Source organism: Drosophila serrata, unplaced genomic scaffold (genome assembly GCF_035046125.1).
Source record: "Drosophila serrata isolate PLE 108 unplaced genomic scaffold, ASM3504612v1 contig_382, whole genome shotgun sequence".
Taxonomy (NCBI): Eukaryota; Metazoa; Arthropoda; class Insecta; order Diptera; family Drosophilidae; genus Drosophila; species Drosophila serrata.
In genome coordinates this window covers 7287024-7311295 of record NW_028257280.1, presented here as the reverse complement: position 1 = coordinate 7311295, position 24272 = coordinate 7287024, and the positions used below count along the sequence as shown (strand labels likewise).

Sequence of the window (24272 nt, the reverse complement as noted above, 5' to 3'; positions counted from 1 at the left end):
TAATCCAATAACAACCAAAAATTTGCATGAAAACAACCAAAAATAAGCTTTAGCAGGGCATAAAAAAGTCTTTGTTCAAGACTTATGGTCTTCCGTTGCGATTGTGCTAAAAATAAATGTCGCATGCAAATAGCAGCCCGAAACTGCATGGTCATTGTGTGTGGCTAGTGTGTGTGTATTTGCAACTGAGTGTAGAATGGCCATACAATGGAATTCCTACAGAATAAACCCAGGCAAATTTGTCAGCGGTTGGGAAAGTGGAAGTAATTGAAACACATCAAAGAGTTACACATGGAGAGTATGGAAAGACACTTATTTAATGTCAGCCAACGTTGCAGCTTTAATTAAGAGCAAGTTGCCCGAAGAAAACACACTCGAAAAGACATCTACAGGCAGGGTTCATTGAACAGAAAAAACGACCAATGTCCGACCCATTTCAATTGGAATTCCATGTATAAGAATATATGTAATTGAAAAAGGGGAAAAAAGGCTTTCTTTGAGCTGCAGAAATGCATATACAAATGGTAGAAAAAGGAGAACATTTAACTTTAAGCAAAATTTAGGGAATACGAATATATATGTATGTATTATTTTAAGTTTAAAATTCTCATAACTCAGCCAAAAATTCATTAATTTCAATTCAGAAAGCGTTGCTATGCTAGTTTTTGGGAGGTTAATAAATCTGCATACTCAATTTAAAATTAAAAATTCTATCCATTTTTGACAATTTTAACGATGTAACCCCTTTCCTTTTTTTTTTTTGCAAAAAATTGAAAATTATGGAAAATTTTGTTTTTCTGCCGGAGAGTAGCTAAAAAGATTCGACTGTTGATGCTGATCAAGAATATATATGATTTATAGGGTCGAAAATGACTCTTTCACATATTTGACAAGCTTCTGACTATGTATATTAATAATACCCTGCAAGGGTATAAAAAGTACCCAAAAATATACCATAATCAGTGATTAGCTTGCTACTTATTTTCCATATTTAAACAAGTCCTTCGCTCACTCTTCTTAAAAGGAAATCATCAAACTCATAATGAAATTTTGCTCTCCCTTAAATATTTCTTCAGCTAAATATAAAGCAAGGTTAATAATATTCGCCTGTTTAACATTGTCTTACAGGGTGAGTGAGGGGCAGCAGAGCCGTTGGGGCGTTCTTAAGTAGTGCAAAGTGAGGGAATTAAAAATGTTAATTGAATTTCGGGTCGGAATAAGGGAGCAGGAGAGTAGAACTCGAGTCCCTCCGAGAGCTACATAATTCGCTTAGCCCGAGGAGGGGCAGAGATAATGAGGAGTAGGGGCCAAGGCAGGTGTTGAGTAAGGGAAATTGCTTTACGACGGCTTCGGTTACACTTTTCATTCCAATTTGGGCAAGTGGAATCGGATGATAATGGATAATGAGGACGGGGATGGTGGTGGCGATGGCGCTTATCAATCAGCTTGGGGATTTCGGTGACCATGAGCTTCATTTGCATTCCATTTGGATTACTCTGGAGGATGATCGATGTCTTTATCAGGGCTTGCTTCCATCTATACGCGACTGCTTGTGTATGCATTCAGTCGTATCTCGGATTGTTGGTCCAAAAATAGCACTGCAAATAAGCTGCTGAGGCTGGGGTAGGCTGGGGTGGGTAGTCGCGACCACGACGACGCGAACATAACGAGCAAAATAAATGAACGATAAAAAGCTAATAAAGAGCGGCATAAATAAATGCGTAAATATCGAGCGCATATATATCTTGAAAGCGAAATTTTTCGGTGGGGCGAAACTCGTCTCGTAGATTGCCTGCCACTTGGTAGATGGGGGTCAGGACACAGCACACAGAGTACACAGGATTCTGGAGGAAGGCGACCGGCGACAGGCGACAGGCGACAGGCGACAGGATACAGGCAAACGCATTTGCTCAAGTGTCGTCGTTGTCATCCTTCGGCTGGTGGCCTTGCCAGCACGTGTGTTTGTGTTGCCATTTGGGCTTAAGTGTTCCTGCCTCCAGCCAGCAGTTCCTGCTACTGGGATCCTGCTGGTACGGTTTACGATGCCGCCGCTGTCGATGCCCCAGGAGCACGGGTCCGTCCCCCCGCATGGGTAAATGTTTGCATACAATTCGCTCAGCTCAAGTCCTTGCACTTGAATCCCGCAGAGGTCGGAGATTGCTGAACCAATTTAAACTGTTGCAGCTCTTCAATCCTCGCTTTTTTAAAAATACTTCACAGACGGCTTATTTTGAACAAAATGATTGGCCACTTGAAACTAAGTCCTTCCCTGACAATATTAAATTTAAGTATGTATTTCTCTTGAATGAGGGTTATTTTAAAAGCTTTATAATATACATATAAGAAAGCTTTAAATTGTGACATTTAAATTATATATATGCAAAAATAAGCACAAATGGTACTTATTGTGTTCAGAAAACAACACAAACTGGCGCATTTAATATGCATAATACATTTCATTTCATTTTTGGTAAATAAAACCAGCCTTGACCGCGCCAAAACAATATATTTCAAAAATGTTTTGCAAATAAGAAAAAGAGACATATAAATAGACATAAAGACAATATATAAAATATGTTTAGCTCTTAATTTTGATGATTTCTGTGCTTAGCTATGCTTTATAATGATAAATATTATATTTTTTGTATTCATGTATTGTATTGTTGTATTATTACATTTTCATTCACTTATCGACTTCTTGAAAGTTAAAATTTAATATTTCCTTTCAAGAGCTTATATTTAAACCGCAAAAAAACATTTATTGCATTTGTTATCTAAATATAATTTTACCTTCTCGCTAACTCCTGACAAGTCGCTGTTTATCTTTTGAGAATTCGACGCTGTCTTGTTTCGGCAAGAACCCTGAAGTTGAGTTTTTCTTCAACCACTTTACTTTGCGAATTGACATAAATAGGATTTTTGCGCTTTACCCACCAACCGTCTCTACTCACAGTTGAGTTTTTTTTTCCCCCACCTGAACTTGTGTTTTCTGCTGCTGCCGCCTTGGGCAATCGGCTTACGGACTTTCAATTGTAGCCACCCCTTTTGGCCCAACTCCTGCCCCACCTCCACTGGCTGAATAACTTTTTCTATTGTTCGACACGCCCCCTGCCGTAGAACGCCCTTCTGGCATCAGCTAACCGCTTAAGTAACGCGTATCTTGTACTCATTCGCTTTTCCTGCTCCAGCGTTTTTCTTCGCACATAAATCGCTGTGTTGCCGCTGTTGTTGTTATGGTTGGTTTCTGTTGTTCCTGTTGTTCTTGTTGTTCTTGTTGCTTTTGTTGTTGTGGCTTCTGAGCACCTGCCTGGATAATTGTAGGTGACACAATGGTGTTGTTGCCTTGTTGTTTATGTGCATGCAGCATTGTTGCTGGCTTCGCTTTTTGCTTAATTCCCTTGTCTGTCTGCCGGCTTTATGCTCTTTTTATCATCATCCTCCCCACCTTTTTGTTTAATTAAAGCGCATGTCGAAATTAAAACACAGAAAAGAAAAAAACAAAAATAATATGGCATTTTATCAGTTTATAGCCTTGTCGAAATTGCAAGGGAATTGTAAAAAGATCAACGAATTCATGAACTCGCGGTGTGACACCATGGCGTATGCGTAATGGGATTTTAAAAGCAGATTAAAGCTGTTCATTTCACATGTTCAATTTTATGATTTATGATTTTATAACAATGTATAAATATAAAATGTATACTTTCATTTGAGATTAAACTCAATCCATATATTTAAAGCAAGCGCTCAGTGCTTTATTTAATTTCGTAAATAAATACTATTTGCTCACTTTGTTTTCTTTACTCGTTATAGCTTTCTCTCAAACATTTTATTTAAAATAGAATTCTGTTGAAAATAAATATTTACTTAAACCCTTTTTATTCCCGTTTTGATTTTTGCTAGCGGCTTTGCCATTATTTTCGCTTTACTCCGTAATTGCGTGCAGCACATTGCAGTTAACCCTGCCTCTCTTCCCTTGTCCTTCCACTTCGTATTTTTTATACCCTTGCAGAAGGTATATTCTAGCTTTAGTGAGCGAAAGAGTATATATTCTTGATCAGCATCACCAGGCGAATCTTTCTAGCTATCTCCAGCAGAAACACTAAATTTTCCAAAATGTTCCATTTTTGCAAAAAAAATAAAGGGGGTTAAAATTGTCAAAAATTTATAAAATTTTTCATTTTAAATTTTGTATGCAGATTTATTAACCTAATAAAAACTTGCATAGCAACGCTTCCCAAATTGAAATAACCGCATTATTGAGTTATGAGTATTTTACAGTTAAATTTTTCGGAAAAACAATCACTTAAGAATATTAATTCAAAGAATGCGAATAGTTAGTTATGATCGATTTCCGGTTTGTTCCTATATTTCAATTGCAATCAGCAAGGGTATTTAAAACCGGCTTCCCAAAGTTGGTGTCCCTTCATGTTTCAATCTAACTTTAAATTACTTTGAATTTATTCAGCATTTTCGTGCTGCATCAGCGCATCATTGGCAGCTCGGTGGGGCGATGACAGTGTCAGCACATTCGCATATAATCCTCATCATCGTGGCCGCGCGTATCCTTTGCTCTCGATTTCCATGAATATTCATGTTTTTCTGCCATTTTTCCATATCCATATCAGAATTTTTGTTTCTCAGGCATGGGCCACGTCCGCCCCCCAGTACCCAGGCTAACCATAGCCGGCTTGACCTAGGACACGCATATATCTAATGCGCATTTTGTTCAAACTGGTCGGGTGGGTGTTGACGGTGGTACGAAGGATTTGCGCATTTCCCGCGCGCTGACAAATTAGCACATCAAAACAAAGAGGCCAAAAAGGCTCACGAAAGCGGACCTGCCGCCAACAATGAAGAGTCTGCTCAACAATGCCCACGAAAACAAAGTAAGACAAAAAGGATTTTTATATAAACCCCATGCAAAACATTCACACTAACATAGGCCCATCAGGCGCACGCATACACGCGCAGACAGGGACGAAATCCCAAGGAGTACACGTACACTGTGTGGGCGCCAAAAGCAGCGCGCTCAAAAGTAGGCAACGGAATTCGCACTGCAGCATGCTGGAGGTGCGCGGCGCGCGTATGCGTGTGACTGTGTCAGTGCCTCTGTGTGTGGGCGGGCGGGCAGAGTTGCCAGATCTGAATAATGCAGGTCACAATAACCGGAAATGGTTATTTTATAGAGCGAAAGTTAGAAATAATTATAAATTGCTTAAATTTCGAAATATTTCTGTAAATTAGTATAATCAAATTTATATTTAAGTCTAGAGGGGTACCTTAAATGTGGTTCAATTTAATTACTTAAATATTAGTGGAATGAATTACAAGTTGAACATTAAATTTCATCTATAAAACCTCTTAGAAGGCACTTCTATATATTTTTTTGAATTCTTTTGATTATTTGCATTCACAAAGCAAAAAATATTTCAAACAGTATGCCTTTAAGAAAGTAATTCTCAACTAGAAACAAATTCACATTACCTACCCATGCCATACACATTTTGGCCCAAAATCTCGTCTTCTACAAGCATCCCAAACAGTTTTTAACTGCGCAGTTTAGTGGCTAACAATCTGGCCACTCGGCGGTCCAACACCTTCCCTACTAACTGCCCTACGGCAACATTTCAACACTTGCCCCCTGCTTTCTTCTTGAACGGCATCATCCCTGCGAAGCAGCCAGAGATGGTGGGTGGGACGGTAGCGCAGGAGTAGACCCGGAGACCGATTTCACTTGGCCATTTCACTTTCCATCATTTTGTTTTGCTCCCCATTTCGCGCAGCTTGGGACGCCTTCGGAAAAGCTCGGCTTTCGGCCGGCGATGCCGAGGGTTTTTCTCGCTAGTTGTTCGCTTGTGATAAGCCCATTTCACAGTCGTCGTTAGACGTTCGAACATTGCGCATCCCGAAAACGAAAACGAACGCGTCGCTGCCGCCCGATTTCCATTTGCTTCTGTTAACGGTTTCGATTTTTGAGTGCTGCTGTGCGCCTAATAGAAGACCGTACCAAACACGTTTGTGTGCGCGGCAGTTGTTGTCTAAGCCAAGTTAAGACCAAAGAAGCCAGTGTAACCACCAACGAGAGAGTCATGTCGAAGCCGGGAACCCCAAAGCACGGCGGCAGCTCATCATCATCTGCAGCTGGTTCTGCTCCCGAGAAGATAAGTGTAAGTTGCGACAGCTTACCGCCCAGATTCCGCCAAAAGTCGGACAGCTTCTCGACATCTTGTGCATTTTTTCTAATTTCGGATGCATGGCGCTATGCTACGCGTCACTTTTAGTCTGTCTAGTGTTCCAGTGCACTAATGCACTTTTCTAGAATTCTGTGTGTGTGCGTATACGTAATATTTTATCAACGGTGTCAGTGAGTGATTGGATTTATTATCAGGATACTAGGAGACTTTCAGACTCTCAGACTTTCGTTTTATATTAAAACAAGTGTATTTTTAAGAAATTTTGTATTTTAAAATTGATTGTGAGACTAAAAACTTGTGACTGGCGCAGTATTTAAAAAACTAAGCGAATTGTAGCGTCACAATATTAATTAATTCATATCAAATCTATTTTTAAAGTTATTAGTAATGATAAAATAACGTAGGGGACATAGGTATTAAAGGATTTCCTTTCAACGTTGTTGACCCAAAAACAACGTCCTTTTTGGTTCACTCTTTATTAATCAAAAAAGCGGAGACCAAAGCTAAGCTCCACCGCGATCCAACTGGGCAGCCTAAGCTGGCAACTTGTGTGACCTAGAACTCCCCTCTGTGGTGGGGTTACCTTTTGCAGTTGGCAGCTATTTGCTTTTTATTTTCTTGGCCCGCAGTGACGCCCAGTGAGCCAGGCTCAAAGGGCATAGCATACTTTTGGCTTGCGCCTCATAAAAATTGCATAATTGTCGTCGTAGTCGTAGTCGTCGTCCTGCATGTGGTGGCTATGTGTTCGCCTCTGTGTGCGACTGTGTGGGCGACTCAGCCATTAGGTTGGATGTTGCCTTTTACGTGCCATTTGTGGTCGCATCTGGCACACAATAATTACATAGACCGAGCCGAAACAAATGTAGGTGCTCAAATTGGCAAAATTATGGCATTCGTTCGTCCTTAATGTCTTTCTATTTTCTTCTTTATTAAGCTGCTAATTAGATGGGGGATAACTTGGTCCAGAAAAATTGCTGTTCTTTCACGAATCGACTTTTTAAAATATTTGTTTATATTTATTAAACAGAAGATGAAGAAACATACAAATATTTTCTGAATTAAGAGTTTCTTTCTTCAAAAGTCAGATATCTCATTAAGTTTTCAGTTTAGGAACTTTTGCAACCAAGCAACACGTTTTACGTTTCAGCTTGCATCTCCTCTGGCTGGCTGCCCCATGATTTTCCCATTTTCTTTCCCCAACTCTGCTCATCAAATACTGAGTGCGACGTTATCCTGATGCCACCCCGACCACATGGCAGCTCATCCTGGATTGCAATTCCCATTCAAATATGCTGACTAAAGAGCTTTGCCTGGCATAAACCACAGCGATATATATATATATATATATTCTTGCCTCATTCGCTTTGTTTCTCCGTTTGGATCTCGGTTTTTTCGCTGGGATTCGCTTATCCCTTCAGGCGCTGCCTGAATGCGATGGGATTTAATTAGGGGAAGGCATAATGGAGGGCCAGGATGATGTCCATATAGGTCTATGCATTATACATGATTTGCTGCTGCACTCCCATGCCCTCGAACTTCACCAGACCCAACTTATTTTCCAACGGTTTTTCCCATTTTTCTCTGGCTTTCAGCTGAATAATAAAAAGCCAGCCCGCGGGGTTTCCATTTGTAGCCTTGGAGGAAATATCCCGTAATTTGTGCTGGCTCAGAGTCACTCACTCCTAGAGAAAACGAGAAGGTTCTGTTCCGGCAAAGTTTATTTCCCGCTGCCATCTATGCTCCCGGACAGCGGACAAGTTTATTCATCCTTCTTCGCGTTTTGTTTTCCCTGTGCCGTCTGGTATTTCCTATTTTCTTTGTTTGGCGTCGTGTCCCCCTGGTCACTAGCGGAAAACTTGTTGACTTTTCCCCTCCCGATGGTCGGCATCTGAGAACATGCGTTTCCATTTATATATTGGTATTTTGTATTGTTTTTTTATTTTATAATGAAATTCCTGGTTTCCACTTGCCGGAATTGGGTTCCCATCCGATGCTTGGCGAAATGAGTTTCTAACGACACTATTGCCAAGCAGTTACCAGTTGTCAGTGCGTTTGCTGTAATAACTTTACCATTGGCAAAGTGTCAAAGTTTTCAAGGCAACGTTGCGCATACGCCCTGTTGTCCCCCCGCCTGCGGCTGCGGGCTGAAAACTTAAACAACATTTAATTGGTGGCTTTTAGCACCGGCCTACATGCTCGCATATTTGTTTGTGTCTATTAAAAAATTTCACTTGCAATGCGGTCCCGGTCCTGGCCGTCAGAAAAGTCTGTGGGAAATTTCTTCTTGTTTGCCCAACTTTTCGCATCACTTGGGGGCTTGCGCTCCCTTTTTTTTGTACTCTTCACCGCTGTAAAAGTTTTTTATAAATTTGAAACACTTTTTAATGTGCTAGGCCGCGGCATTTAGCGCACAGATTTCCTCCGCCTTCGTAATGGGTTTTACAGCCTGTCCAACAGTCTGGAAAATACAATCAAGTCTACATTAAAGTTGGGATATTACCTACCAGTAGTTAGCTACATTTATGTAAACGTTGTATTCGCTACAATAATAGCCCATAAAAAGTAATAAATCCGCAAGGATAATTGCATTGTTTATTAAAGGGATAACAGATACAATGATGGTTATGAGGCTATAATCGGGATTTATTATGTTCATAAGCAGAAAACAATTAGTCTTGCTTTTAATATGAAAAAATAATAAATGAATATACATATCCGTTAATATTTGAAACATTTCCGTTATGTTTACTTCCTGTATGGTTGCGTAAATGCAAATTCCAAATCAAATATCATACCAATTTTGTGGCATTGTTATCATACTCCACGCCATGCACCTGCAAATTGACACATTTGGCAATTACAAATTGAATACAAATTTTAGACCCGCATCATTCGACCCGCTGGCCATTTGGAATTTTAATTGAGATTAATGCGTTGTCAATAGGACCGGACAGGAATATCCCATAAATGTATGGCAGGCCCGGAGCCCACAACTGATAATTAAATTTACATTACCATTACGTAGACTGGTTTGGGAATGGCCAGCAGAAACTGAAGCATCATCGATTCAATAAGCCAGCACATGGTTACATATATAGCCATAGCCTATCCTTCTTGTCGTCCTGTGGGGCCGAGGGGGCGTGGCCGGGGGCGACACATGACAGCACTTAACCAAATACGAATAAAATCCACACAGCACAGGGATTCCGGGGGATCCCCAAAGTGCTTCGGTGCAAGTGCGGTTATGAACCGAAATCCATTTACACTTGAATACGTTTCTGGCCAAAATGAAGTGGCCAGGCAAGCTGGCCAGGCTGGCAAATAAACTTTCGGTCTGCCCATAAACAACCAGGCCAGGATCTGTTTGTCAAGGCGGTCACGAGTCGCGGTCGGGCCAGAACGAGAACTCAATCCCGGACCCTTTAAATTACGAATGCAATAAATGTAGCCAAGGGAGAAATCCCGGCGATTGAGTTAGGCGTGTCCGGCAAGGGAAATGCTGATTAGCGGAAAAGAATAGCCGGTGAGGGGGACAAAAACACAGCAGGATTGAGGGGATTGGTAACTGTGGCCGGGATGTGAATGGCCAGCACTTTGTTAAATAAACTTTCCCTTCGAGTGGCAGACACTTCTGCAGCTGACTTGCCGCAGCTCTCCAAAGCCCTCGAATTGGATCCATGCTTTGTTTTCCGCACCGATGTTTTGTGTTTTCCCATCAAAGCTGACGAACTGAACGGCCGAAGGACGATCAAAGATATTCCCAAAAGCGACCTATTTCCACCTGGCAAGACCAAAAACACGGGCGAACTAGGTGGGATGCATGGATCCTAGGTAATTAAGCAAGTACAAAGGCATTGTACCTAAATGGTATAAGGGAAAGAGGTTTTAATTAACTTACTTTCACTTTACTTTTAGTTTTGGCACTTTAATTGCCATAGCTAGGTGCCACTTGAATATTTAATTTTAAGTTAGTCAACTAGAAAATTGTAAATATTTAATGACTAATTGAGTAATTATATGCTTGCATTAGTAATTATTCAATTATTAACTAAGGCAATCATTGTAGGCTGTTTATGCTTTAACAATATACATTTTAACTCTTGAACCTGAATGTTAACCCATTACAACAACTCTTACAAATTGGCAGTACAAACTTTTTCCATTTTGAAGCGAAAAATCAACCGAGTTGGATATTCTAAATAAACAAGTTAACAACTCAGATCATTTGGCGTCGAAATATGTGAAATCGAGTACACGGGATATCAGCCATCAAGCCATCAAGCCATCAAACTGTGAAATCCATCAGGTTACGGCAGCAATCCGGCCGAGTCAACCCGACCGAAAGACTGACTGACTGACAGCTCCTGACAAACTCGTACGTTAGGATGGATGCGATGTGGGACGCAGCAGGATGGCTGCCGTGGGTAATGGGCACTTAGGTCGCTGCCACATGATTACGACATTAAAGGGGAAATCGGATTGGTAGAGGAGAGGTGGAGGAGGAGTAGGACTCCGAATCGGGGGCTGAGTGACTGAACGGAAAATGTGTAAGCACTGCCAGCCAGAGGAAGAGAAGGAAAGGTTGCGAAAAAATCAGGGAAAATATGAGACCAGGATATGGGAGGACTAAAGAGCGATGGCAACACGGAGCATAAGTCGAGGCAGCAGCAGCATCAGCAACGAGGTCAATGAGTTGACACGTACACAGCAACCAACCAGGGCAGCTGCAGCTCCCATATAGAGCTCGCTCGAGGGCAACGCCTCGGTTATGGGATGCCATTCCAAACCCATCCGAGCCTCCCCTACCTCCCGAGAGTCCCTTTGTTATCCTGCCAGAGCAAGTGATACAGTTTTATGCATGTTTTCCAGGCATCCGAGCTCCCTCTCCGCCAACAAAAGAACAGTTCGGGTACAAAAACCTAAAGCATACAAACGTATGCATCTCATCTATGATACCAAAATTCATTGTATGTATCCTTCCGCATCTGCTGCTGATATCCTGCATGTACACAAGGAATCCTCAAAATGAAAACCAAACTTTGTGGACATGGAAATGCAATTCGTGTAACGAAATATTTTATTGCTCCTCCATTTTGTTGATGCCAAAACAAATTTGTTTTTCAACAACAGGCACATCCTATTGGGTTAAGCATGACAGGACACTGGACATTTTTTCCATCTATTTTATACCCAAGAAGGGACAGGAATTAAAGTGTGAGAAGCTGTAGATACTATAGATATTAAGTTAAGCTTACGTTTTTATCATTTTAATTTAGTGGGAGAGTAAACAAAGTTCAAAAATTGTTTGCCTTAGACCCAGAGTAATTAACAAATGACAGTTGGCCATTGACAAACTGACCCCTCAACTGGTTCCTTCGCAAAAACGAGCTCTCCCATCAAAGTCGTTCACATGCCTGTTTCCGTCACGGGATAAATCGAGTCAGAGATGTGACAACAACTACGTGGTCTGGCCGTATGTCTCAATTAAGAATCGAGATGCGGGTGAGCACATGGCAGCAAATAGGAGGCAAGGTGCAAACATTGACCCAGCCCAGAGTCAATTAATGTGCGGCCAGCGGACGGACATTGGTGGGAGATTGCACATCGACAGAGGGGCAGCAGGACCAGGTTTTTCAACATAAATCAAACGATTGAGCCAAATGACTTTTTAATTGACTGACGGCTTGGTAGGGGAAAAGTCTCAACTGATTTGGGGGCCTGAAAAGTTCCTCTGACGCAAAAACCAATAAACAATTTCGATTTACAATTGAGCTGGCAGAAAGAGAAAGAGCCAGAAAACGAGGAAAAACTTCGATTGACAGCCACATCAACTTTCCTTACTATCGAGGGCTCTTTTGCACAGAGGAAAAACGGGGATACACATGATAGGAAGTATACGAAAATTTGTATGGGTATTGTTAACAACAAAGGACTTTTTAAGTTCCTAAAAATAAGAAGAATAATAACCCTTTAAAGTGTATACCAAACCCATATGGGTAATGGTTTGTTAGTTCTCCCAGTGTTCTTTTATGTGGGAATCATTCGACTGAAAATTCGGTGAACATTTTTGGCTGAGCTCAACCGCAAGACATCCATCATTCGTGATGTGTGCCAGGCCGACGTCACTCCGGAATGCCGGAGGAAAGGTGAATGAATGAGCATCGCCAGGTCGTAAAGTGCAGTCGGCCAAGCCAGGCAGGCAGTCTGTCACAGTCGACATATGGCCTCCCGTCATTTTCCTTCTCCCCAAAAGCTCGCTGGTGTGTGCAATTTATTGGCAATTTCATTATTTATAAGCGATTTTCATGGCACCTTTGCCATGTATGCGTTTATATTTGATCGCTCTGCCAAGCTAGACAGGTGTAAGAAAGGTTCTTTTTCTGTGAGTGAACACACTTGGCTCGACGACCTTACATGTCCCAGCCACACTATTCCCCAACAATATCCTAGGCCTCGACACAATCTCTTTATTTCTTCTCCCCTTCAATTGTCAACACTTTTACGGCAGTCATTCTGTGGCGGAAACGGGGTACTAAATGAGTCTCCCACGTCCCCAAGTTAACCCATGTATTTTATCTGACTCTTACGTTTTACACAGTAAAAAAATAGGGGCTTGACAATATTCGTTTAAGGAAAATAAATATAAAATTAAGCTATAAGCTTTGTGTATTCTTCAGTATCCTGGAGTATAAATAAGCTTGAACTCTGTCAGTATTTTATTTGTATACAATTTTCTTGTAAATAATTCATAAAATCAGAAATTCATCACACTTAAATCTTCTTATTTTATACCATTTCAGGGTATTATAATTTTAGTCAGAAGCTTTAAAAGCTGTGAAGGACTCATTTCCGACCCCATAAATCATATATATTCTTGATCAGCATTAAAAGGCGAATCTTTCTGGCTATCTCCGGCAGAAAATCAAAATTTTCCATTTTTGTAAAAAATTGAAAGGGGTTACATCATTAAAAATGTCAAAAATTGAACAAATTTTTTATTTTAAGTTGAGTATGCAGATTTATAAACCTAATAAAAACAAGCATAGTTACTTTTCCGAATTGAAATTAATGCATTTTTGGCTGAGTTACGAGCTTTTTAAACTTTGATATATCTTAAAAATTCGTATATAAAAATATCAATAATTATCGTTATGATTGATTTCCTATTCGATCCTATAATTCAATGCCAAACTGCAAGGGTATATAAACTTCCTCTTCCCGAAGTTATTTTCCTTTCTTGCTTTCAAATATTTCCTGACAATATTAAATGAAAAACACACTTTATAAATTTATCTGTAGTTTAAGTGTTGCCTTTTGTGCTCTCTTGTCCTTGGCACACACAAATAGCCCCGGACTCACACTCAATTAATGCCAATTGATTTGTGATGGCAGACGCGCCATTTGCCTGTAGTTTGTTGTTTTCCAAGCTATTATTCCAAACAGCCATTTTCCATCAGCAGTCGCCATACTGGCTAAGCGATTGCAACTACAGCTGCATCTGGCTGATCCTGCGTTTTTGCAGCCAGATGGCCTTCGGACATCATGCAAATTGGCTCAACGCAGTTTACATAAGTATAAAATTTGTCTGATTTATTAATGCTTTTATTTGGAAGGCCAAACTTTTTTATTGGCCTGGCTGCTGGTAGAGGGGCAGGTGGGACCGACTGTCTTGGGCCAACAAAGGCAACAAAGGCGGACAAAGGCTGCGGCCGGGCACTCAACGGATGCATTTACATAATACCCATTCCGTTTATTTATCTATTTACGGGCTTACACAAAAATACCCCGATGAACGGAGGGTGTCGAAGGTGTTCGTCCAATTTAGTCGAATACACATTAAAGAGCTTAGGTAAATTCTTGGCCGGAAGATATAGTTGGCCCTACTGCTGCTGCTGCTGCTGCTGTCTTTTGACACTTGTATAGTTTCACTCAATTTCAATAAGTGTTCAATGGCTATATAGGTCGCATGTGTGTGCTCGAGCAGTGGTGTTTGTGTTGCCACGGATAAGGATACCCAGGATGGGCCAGGGCCGCAGACGCCCATGCTCCGGCCTCAATTTGAGGAGCTTTGCAGGCTTATTTGCTTTACGCTTTAATAAATTTCGAATTGGGTTCGAAGGCAAAGGGAGAAGACCCGCCTGAAACTGATAGCCCAGGACAATACAATGCTCCTGACATCCCACAACAGTGGCTGAAGTTGCAGAGCCTTGAGTTACCTCAATCGATATCTTGAATATTGAGCAGGGAATTTACTGACTCTCGCTTCTGGCCTGGGCTCTTGATTAAGGCAGGTCTCATATATCAACTCAATGAAAGTTTCTTTGAATAACTTATAGAGTCTCCATACATGCCTTTAAAAATACGTACAACAACGCATTCCTATCCAATAAAATTCCTATTAAGGTAAATTAAATTAATTATTAAAATCTGACCGAGTCCATTAAATGTTTCTTCCATTTCCCTTGGGTTCAAAATTTCTTTGGCATTCCCCCTCCAGCTTAATAAAATTGTTTTTAAGCTAACCCATGCCCCTATAATTTTTTGCATTAGTTTTAGCCAATTGCACACAAAATTCAATTTGGAAAATTTCATCAAATAATCCCGAGGGAATGTTCAAAGCCAGAAATACCCCTGAGCGACATTTGGTTTTCTTTTTTTTATGTGGCAAAACGCAAACATTCAACAGTTTGGTGTGCTTGGGGATGCTCGTCGCTGAGGCATGTCCTTAAATTTTACATTCCAAATTCCAGTGCACGAATATGTATATGTATGTATGTATATTAAATGCACACACAAATATTTAACATGCCAGGGCGAAGGAAATTCAAATTCGAAACTTACACAAAGAGCATGTCGAGCCAGGCTTGGGAGGACATCAAGGACCTGCCAAAAGCAAACGCTTTCCGAGTCAAATACAGGGAAAAGCATTTCACATTTTTTGGTCATTTCATGCCCGTCATTTTTCACGCTTGAGTTTGTGTTTATGGCAACGTGAAAATGATTTTGCCGTTTACTTACTTTGCTCGTTCCAAAGTTTTCAAGTTTTTCCCCTAACAAATTCCAAGCACACACTTTAATTTATATTTTGATTAACGCCTTTGCAGAAATACAATATCAGCACCGAGAAATGCGGGGATCTGACCGTAATAGTGCAGGTAAGCAGAGGCGCCCGAAGGCACTTGACCCCTTTGGAGGACCTGATAATATTTATTTCCTTGTCATTTAGGGCGACCTGTCCCAGCAGGAGAAGCGAGCCGTATTTATCACGGTCCACGACCTGGGCTGCAACCGTAAGTAGGGGACTCCCCGGAGAACTAATTGCCTGCCGGCGGTGGGGAGCACAAAGAGAACTAATGGCGCTTGGCCGCAGATAATTCCTTCCAGGAGTTCGTGAGCAGCCCCTGCATGACGGAGATCAAGGAGCGCTCCTGCTTCATACACGTGGATGTGCCGGGGCACGCAGACAACGCCGATGCCTTGGCCGATGGCTTTCCGTTCCCTTCGCTCCAGGCTCTGGGCGAGGACCTGGTCACCGTGCTGGACTATCTGCACGTCAAGTACGTGATTGGCTTGGGTGAGGGCGCCGGTGCCAATGTCCTGGCCCGCTTTGGATTGGCCCATCCCAGCCGGGCACTGGGTCTCATTCTGATCAACGCCACGGGCAGTGCCGCAAGTGTTGTGCAGTCATTCAAGAACAAGGTGGGTGGCATTATAAATTACTTGGTATATAAATTATTATTTCCCTAAGCAGTAGTAAGACCGACAGAAATTAAGATGATAAATTAACAAAATTGCGGTACAACGTTGCGTATGAGTAATGTCATACCAAATATAACTCATACGCAGGGTTGGACCGCATTTTTCTTAGAACTAATAATAATTTATATACATATCAAGCATTTTGTAACTATGTAAACAAAGTTGAAGTTAGTGTGCATGAACTAAACACTAATTACTCTCCATTCTCTGTGCCGTTGCAGTTCATTAGCTGGAAGAGCGACGAGGTGGCCCAGTCGGCTGAGAGCTTTCTGATGTACCACAAATTCGGACATGTAAGTAGGAGTCCTCAGATGGGGTGGAGGTCGGCTCCACTTCCCATCGAGCTAAATGTACCACTGGCTGTGTCCGTGGAGTTCGTGTTGTCGTTGGTTTGGTCTCAGTGTTGTACTCACTTTACCTTCTGTTCTATTTTATGTTTAACTTAACAACAAACCGCTCCAAACGAACCCTGTTCGTCTGCGCTTTCAGGTTATGGAGGTAAACAGATCAATCGTCACTTTATCAAGTCTCTTCCTCAGCCAAACCATTTCGCATACCTCCTTCTTTCAATCGGTGCTGCAGTCCTGCTAGTCCATACAATTTTATTGCTTCTGATAGTTTTAGGTCCATTTTTTTAGTGCATGTTTAATTTGTTGATTTATTTTATTTTATTTTGAATTTCTTGTTATTTTCTTCTAGAAACGGGTATGTACATAGTTCCCGTTCCCCCTCCATTCATCCGGCAATAAATTGGCCAAAAGCAAGAAACTGTCGAACAAAATTTGGAAAGAAAAATAATTGTGCAACAATCGCTTTCTTTCGCTTTTAGTTTTACTTTCTTATATTGTATGCTTTTGTACTTTTTGCATGCTCGTGATTGTCGTAGTCCGTAGCTTAGTGTTGGGTGCTAGCTTTAACTTTCACTTGTCGACCATCGGTCTCATGCAAACTTTCCGCTTACTGACACTGCACAAAAAAAAACTGGTGAAACGCCGAACTTTACAGCAAATCGTGGGCGAAAATCCGGACAAGGACAAGATCGTGGCCGAGTACCAGAAGCGTTTGCATCGCTCCCTAAACAGCAAGAACATCGGTCTCTACGTGAAAGCATTTATGAAGTAAGTTACAGAGTTGTGTGTTAGATAATATATATCAATTATTAATTTATAATGAATTCTTTGCATAAAAATCAAATTTATTCTTTCCTTATAGTCGAAAGGACTTGACGCTCAAAGGCTGCAAAGTGGATGTCATCCTGATCACTGGCATGCTGAGCCCCTATGCCTCCATGGTTGAGAAGCTGCATCGTGATGTGGAGAAGGAAAGGGTGACCATACTGAAGATCGAGCGGGCTGGTGATGTTCTCGCCGATGCTGTAAGCATTCCATTTAATAAAAATTACTTTCTTAATAAATAATATTAAATGATCTCCTCGCAGCCTGGAAAAGTGGCCCAGTCCATATTGCTGTTCTGCAAGGGCCAGGGCCTGCTCACATCGGTGGTGATGCCGGGAGTGGATCGCGGTCGCGCCTTCTCCACCGCCAGCTCAGGTTCCTTCGAGGGCGCCAATGGATCCCGGCGCTTGTCGCGCGGCATCTCGATGGAGGACTACGACAAGCCCAACATTCGCCGGCTCAGCATCATGAACAGTGAGTTGCCCAAGAAGGAGTAAACACGAAAACTGCGAACGACCACAGCCACGGCTACACGGCTCCTTCAGGCAACAGAAGTACACACCTCCAGCGTTGGTAGATTAAGCATAATTGCGTATTTAAATTACTTAAACTAGTGAAATACCTTTAGTCTGAGAACGAATCCAGAGCCAAACAATCAACCCAAATGTAACCGCTTGCTCTTAGTCGTCGAACGAGCGGAATTTTAAGCCAAATTTTAATTAGCAATCGCTTCGAAGCAAACAGAAACACTCATCATCCCCATGGAAGGGCAGCAACTAAGGTTGCTACGTTTAGTCTTATGTACCCTAAGAATCCCACCTGTGAAACTGTAACGAAAGCAAAGCATTCATATCTATATCTTCCACTCGAGCGAACTTAAACACAACTGCTAAATGTATGTACTATGGACAAGCAATCATCTATGTAATACCTCCGACTAGTAAACTGTACCTAAACACACACACACATGTAGAAACTATATCGAAAAACTCTCAAATGTGACTCCCTTCCTGCTGTTTTTCCACCACGTCTTTGTATCATTTTTATGTGAACAGTTCTCAAGTGTTGCTGTTTTAGTGAACAAACAAATCATATACAACGTTTGATTAGCGTAAGTTAAAGGCACCAAATCAAGAGATGCTTATTTAAAGTATTTATACTAAACCAAAGCACACAATTTGCATATTTACGAAAATACGTGTAAACAATCAAAACCAAAAGCAATTCGCAAAACCAAAGAACATTTTAACGCCATGTAGCAGCTCTCATGCGTTTTTGAAACAAGTATTATAATTGTTTTATCGCATTGGCTTTAGCTTAACAATTTAGTGAAGACATTTAAGTCGACCAAGCACCCAGATAAATAATAGAAGCAACCACACCGTTACACAATAAAAGTTGATAATGAAACGAAAACTGTTTTTATTCTCGTTGTTGCTTCTGAGCTTGTTTTACTCTATAAACAAAATCTTGTCTCGCTTGTGTCGTTTTTCATAGGATTGTCAAACTATCGACGGAAGCTGTCTAATATAATGAGGGGCCCTGAACATTCCCATTATTCAAGTCTGTTGAATATAGCCGTAGTTCAAAATAAATCGAGGGGGCGCCTTGACCAGCAGCAGTGTGACCAGCGGAATGTCGTCACCATAAACCTAGCCGGAAGAGCAGGCACAACGGTCTTATCAATATCCAGATGACAATCGATTACTTTTATCGATAAGTCGGGCCATCGATAGTTTGACAGCCTATGTTTTGCTTAGAAAATTAAATTCAATTGCAAAATATAATGTTTATACTGAGCTAACGTGTGCCCCACCTCCGCCCCCGTCGTCCGTCAACAGCCAGGTCCGTCTTACGCTTCAATCAAGTCTACATGGACGCTCCCCCGCCGACGAAGCCTCCGAGGGGAGTGAAGTACGGCAAGGATGAGGTAAATTACTTCAAACCGTCGCTGAAAATGATTTTCAACTCGCAAATTCAACTCCCTCTGCAATAAATTTAATGGAAACCCCCATCTGGTTGCGTTTTGTTTGTTAACTAATGGTTTTTAACGCCCGTCGCCCGAGTTGCGGCTCCAAAGATGATGACGACACCATCTGGTTGTTGTTGTTGTTGCTGCACGCCCTCTTTATGTCTTACGATAAGTTGTTATTGGTAGATTAATAATGAATGTACATATGTGTTTATAATGGTGTCTTGGTTTCGTAGTCCGCAGGATGTGGCTTTCTGGTCAACGTCATTAAATCTCTGGGATTCAGCGAGACCACCGAGGAACGCCAGAAGGAGAAGCAGAAGATCGAGCAGGAGTTCAAGCGCTCGGACCTCCGGCTGAATGAGCTGGTTTCGCGTCACGACCAACAGCTGACCCTGGTGCTGCCCCTCTTCAGCCAGGTGTCCACGGAGGTTACTGCCAGCCGTGAGCGGATTCATGCCGTCAAGGAGAACCTCGGTGCTTGCAAGCGGCTGTTGCAGTGCCGGCGCGATGAGCTCAAGAAGATGTGGACGGACGCAGTGCAGCACAAATACGTGCTGGAGATGCTGGAGCAAATGTAAGGCACTCTCAAAAATGCCTATGACTTGACTAATTGCCCAATCCCTTTCCAGTCAGGAGCTTCGCAAAGTTCCGCAACGGGTGGTCAGCTATACCGCGAAGCGACAGTATCTGCACGCCAGCAAGGCCCTCACTGATGCCTTGGCTACGCTAAATGGGCCACTGAAAGCCGTCGAAGGTTTGTCCGACCTGCGGGCCGATCTGCAGACGCGTCGCCAGCAGCTGTACCAGCGATTGCACGAGGAGCTGGTCAGCCAGGTCTACACCAACTCGGCCAACGAGGCCTTCTCCACGTTCCAGCGCAGCAACTCTAGCCGTTTGAACTCCAGCTTCACTCGGGGAATTGGAGCACGCCGCTCCACGGATCGCATCGAGGCGAACGCTCGAGTGCGCAAGGCTCTTGCTGAAATGGCACAGAACTTTGATTTGGACAAGGCCGAGGTCATCGAAGATGCAGATCTTATTTACCCCGAACTGAGTATGAGCTACTTTGTTGCCATCATTGTAGAGTCATTCGGTATGCTGCACAAGGTGCCCGACTCCCTGGAAACGCTGCGCGTTCAAATCCAAACGGAGCTGCTAAACGTTGTGCGACAGACAACACAGCAGCTTTCGCTGAGCGGAGCTACGGGAGAGGGCAATCCGCTCCTCATGCTGTTGGAGATAATCTTTAAGCAGTTTAAAGCTATTGCCAAGACGCATACCCTGCTGCTGAAGAACTACCTGTCGGTGGGCCAGAAGTACTCGGTGGTGGGACCTCAACCCTACGACCTCACGGACTTTTGGGCCCAGGCTCAGTCAGTGGTAAGTGATAAGTACCTTAACTTAGGGGACTCTGCATATTTAAAATAATTTTCTTCCAGTTACAACTTCTGCTCACCGATTACTTGGACATACAGAATGCTGCCTCAGAGGAGAGTGCCCAGACGGGTTTCTCAGAGCCGACGAGCAACATAAATTCCTATTTCCTAAGGCGCAAAGTGCCAAGGTGAGCTTATAATCAGTAAAATGTGTACCTATAATGAATAAGCTTATTCCATAAACAGCACTAAGCGCTCCATGTTCAAGTTCGACAAGTCTTCGCATGTGGGTGGCGGCAGCAACAATGAATCCTTCAAGGAGCATCGTCGCAACGCATCAGATGCCTCTGTGGATGATAATTTGGGCGCCCAGCTCGGGGGCAGCGGCAAGGGCTCGACCAGTGGCCTCTTTCCCCACGAGAAAAAACAGCGGGAGAAGTTGTTGATATGCACGCCCGATCAAAATATCATAACCAAAGTTTATCTGCCTCTGATGGGATACATCAAAGAGATAGAGAACTTCATGAAGTGCAAGCCAGGGTGAGTTTCCCACTCAATAATTGCATCTTAAATCTATATTCCTTCTTGCTTACAGTCAACCCTGCAGTCTGCATGACTTTTTAGACAACTATATTAAGGACACATTCCTATCCAAGGGCCACAACCGTAACCTACAGCTGACCATCGAGTCGCTGTCGAAGAATCAGGATGCGTGGCGCACTATTATAAGTCCGGAAGAGATAAAAACACTCAACCTGAGCAGGCCTCTGCTGCAGTCAACTGTGATGGTCGAGCGACGGCTCATGGAAACAAAGAACCTCATCCAGGACCTGCCGTGCTACTCGGAAGACCTGCTGAAGATGGTCTGCGCTCTTCTCAAAGCCTACAGAGAAATCTGCCAGGCAGCGTACCGAGGAATAGTGCAGCCAGATTCCGAGGACAAGAGGATATACAGCGTGGCCTGGCTAAAGGACGAAGACATTAGTAGATTCTTAAAGTAAGTATTAAACAAATTGAAATCCAGCTTAAACATTATTTTAAACTGTGTCGAATCCGTTAGAACGCTGCCCAACTGGACGGACTTGAAGACCTCCAGTCAAAAATCGCGGCATAACCGGAAACTGCATCGTGAAAGCTTCGAGCCCTCGGAGGAGGAGAGTCCCTTACAGGTGCAGCAACGCAACGTTCGTGAGGCCGAGATGCTGACCAGCAACCTTGGTGAGGGTGGTATCACCCAGCAGGAGATTCTGGTCGAGATCAGTGTCCTCAAGGAGCTGGCCATACTGCAGGAGAGCATGGAGTGGTTCTCGTGTCGCGTCTCTGAGTTCGCCAATGATCTCCGTCGCCCGATGGTTAATGGACTGAACGCCGTCTCAGCCGAGTGCAGCGCTGACATTGCCGTTAAGGATGGAACCATCAAGGTGATGACCAATCTGGCTTTGGAGTTTGACGAACTGGCGAACACCTGTCTGCTGGTGCTACATCTGGAAGTGCGCGTCCAATGCTTCCATTATCTACGCTCCAAGTCGAGTGTGAGGACCAACAGCTATGTAGGGTCCAAGGATGATATTCTAGAGCCAGATCGCCAGGTGCAGGTGCTAACCAAGAGATTGTCAGAGATGGACGAGGCGTTCAGCGCCACTCTGCATCCAAGAAAGACCAGGGTAAGTGATCTCATCGCAGATATGTGGTTATTTCTTAAAACGTTGGTTTCCTGTAGTACATTTTCGAGGGCCTTGCGCATTTGGCGTCGCGCATCCTAATCCAGGCCTCCAATTATCTGGAGCATATCGATCAAATAACTGTCCAACGCATGTGCAGGAACTCGATTGCCCTGCAGCAGACGCTAAGCAACATAACTGCCTCCAGGGAAGTGGCTTTGGATCAGGCCAAGCACTTTTACGAGTTGCTCTGCATGCAGCCAGATGTGAGTGCTTTTGTGTATAAGTTTTAATTTTAGCAATAATTTATAATTTTTCTATTAATTAATAGGAAATACTGAATGCATTGTTGGAACGGGGCACACAGTTCTCGGAGATGCAGCTGCTTAATGCTCTGCAGTTGTCGTGCAAGTCCTTCGGGATAACAGACGCCAATCAATTGGCTTCCTATCAGCAAAAGCTCTCTGATATACTGGGCGCCAAGCCCTCCAAAGGTGTTGTTGTGTAATTAAAGCTGCATGCAGCCAGCCGGAGGAGAGATCAATTTTAATACCAATATGTTTGTATACATCGGCATTAGGTGTAAGGGCAACGTGTGCGTGTTAAGTGTTAAGCTCAAAAGGAGGATGAATGTTCAGAACATGTTTGGCGAGCACTTGGTGTTACGATGTAGTCGTTTAGACAGATATATATATTCTAAAGTTCATTAACAAGTACTTTAATGGCTTATACACAATAAATGAGAATTTAACAACGATGTTTGAGTCTATTTTTATTCGGCAGTACAAATTCTAAGCAACTACATATTGATCACTTCAATGGCTGTCCTCCATCGCTGTCGCGATGCTTACTCAGGACATGGCGCTTTAGGTGGTGCTTCTCCCGAAAGTCCTGAAGGCATATCAGGCACTTGTAGGGCCGCTCGTCTGAGTGACGGCGTCGGTGCTTGGCCAGGTTGTTATTATCGGAGAAGGTCTTGGGACAGTGTGGGCATTGGTAGGGCTTCTCGCCCGTGTGAGTCCGGATGTGGACCTTGAGGGCCTGCTTCGAGCGGAAGTTTGAGGCGCAAATCGGACAGTTGTGCGGCCGCTCTTCCAGGTGGGTACGGACATGAACCTTAAGAGACGCTTTGTTAGCGAATCCAGCACGGCACATGGTGCACTTGTGGGGACCGATGGCTAGCTGGCCGGTTTCGTCTGCCGGGTGAATCAACAGGTGGGCTTTAAGGTAATGATTGTGGGTGAAGGTTTGCGGGCAGTGTGGACACTCGAAAGGTCTCTTTTTCATCGGCTGGCATTTGTGGATGTCCAAGCCACGGGTTGTGGAGAAGACCTTTAGGCAAATGGGGCACTCCACGGTGGGGTCACTAAAACACAAATGCTTATCCAAATCGGTTTCAAACATGAAACTTTCTCCGCACGTTTGGCAAGTGCAGGACTTTTTTTGAATTCTATGGAAATAAATACAAAATTAGATGAGATTCCTAAAATTATAAATTACATTTTCTTACTTATTATGTTCCAACAGACTATTTTGGTACTCCTTGCTGGACTCGCGTATTGCCTGTTGGACTTTCTTTGGTTGACTAGGAACCATTTTCGGCAGTTCTTTTTTGGCACTTGTCTGGTCAAAGGTTTCCTCTCTTATATCCACCAGCAGCTTTATATTCACAGCGTTGTCAAAGTGCTCCTCGATAATGAAGTGGTCTCCTGGGTCCTTTGACTCTTTCTTGATTTCCGGTTGATTCGCAATCGCCAAGTAGAATTTCTGGTAGCTCTGTTCGCATCTGCGCTTAAATCTATAAGCTATCTGAGCGTCCTGAATGCAGTTCCTGCAGATTTTCTGTGGCAAGGGATCACCAGAATCTATTTGGACTTCGGCGCATTTCTTAACCATGTCGGCGAGATTGGGCTCCACTTCTCCCTTGAATTGTCGCCGTTGGCGTTGGTCGAAAATACCCACCAAGGTAATAGAGTGAGTGCCACATATTCGACACAGGTTCTCCATTATTTTAATTAAGTTAAATTTGTTTAATCTATAATTATTTCCTTTTTAAATTTCCAGAAAAGTGGATGCTTTGCTTGTTTGTACGAAACTTAGCGATGGAAACTTTAGCCGTGACTGGTCCC

General features: G+C 42.9%; 2 protein-coding genes across 7 annotated transcripts in view; one reads left to right on the top strand and one right to left on the bottom strand.

Moving 5' to 3' along the window:
- Positions 1-22900, top strand: part of LOC110185122 (exocyst complex component 4) — a 27569-nt gene extending 4669 nt beyond the window's left edge. For 4 of the 6 annotated variants that reach the window (XM_086840832.1, XM_020953842.2, XM_086840833.1 and 1 more), the window contains exons 3-18: positions 15302-15352; positions 15424-15487; positions 15568-15896; positions 16178-16249; positions 16962-17074; positions 17169-17331; positions 17395-17605; positions 18973-19061; positions 19340-19680; positions 19736-20486; positions 20546-20670; positions 20729-21022; positions 21078-21479; positions 21543-22146; positions 22203-22409; positions 22475-22900. In XM_086840832.1, the coding sequence (XP_086696958.1) occupies positions 15302-15352; positions 15424-15487; positions 15568-15896; positions 16178-16249; positions 16962-17074; positions 17169-17331; positions 17395-17605; positions 18973-19061; positions 19340-19680; positions 19736-20486; positions 20546-20670; positions 20729-21022; positions 21078-21479; positions 21543-22146; positions 22203-22409; positions 22475-22651 (3993 nt within the window). In that variant the 3' untranslated portion in view covers positions 22652-22900. Of the gene's footprint in view, positions 1-4644; positions 6171-15301; positions 15353-15423; positions 15488-15567; positions 15897-16177; positions 16250-16959; positions 17075-17168; positions 17332-17394; positions 17606-18972; positions 19286-19339; positions 19681-19735; positions 20487-20545; positions 20671-20728; positions 21023-21077; positions 21480-21542; positions 22147-22202; positions 22410-22474 lie in introns of those variants that run through there. The other 2 variants (XM_086840831.1, XM_020953863.2) reach the window with 2 other exon arrangements.
- LOC110185215 (zinc finger protein kipf) lies at positions 22899-24272 on the bottom strand. Its single transcript, XM_020953948.2, has 2 exons — positions 23654-24272; positions 22899-23593 (listed from the first exon to the last, which is right to left on the bottom strand). Exons 1-2 carry the CDS (start codon positions 24148-24150, stop codon positions 22954-22956), a joined length of 1137 nt encoding a protein of 378 aa, XP_020809607.2. The 5' UTR covers positions 24151-24272; the 3' UTR covers positions 22899-22953.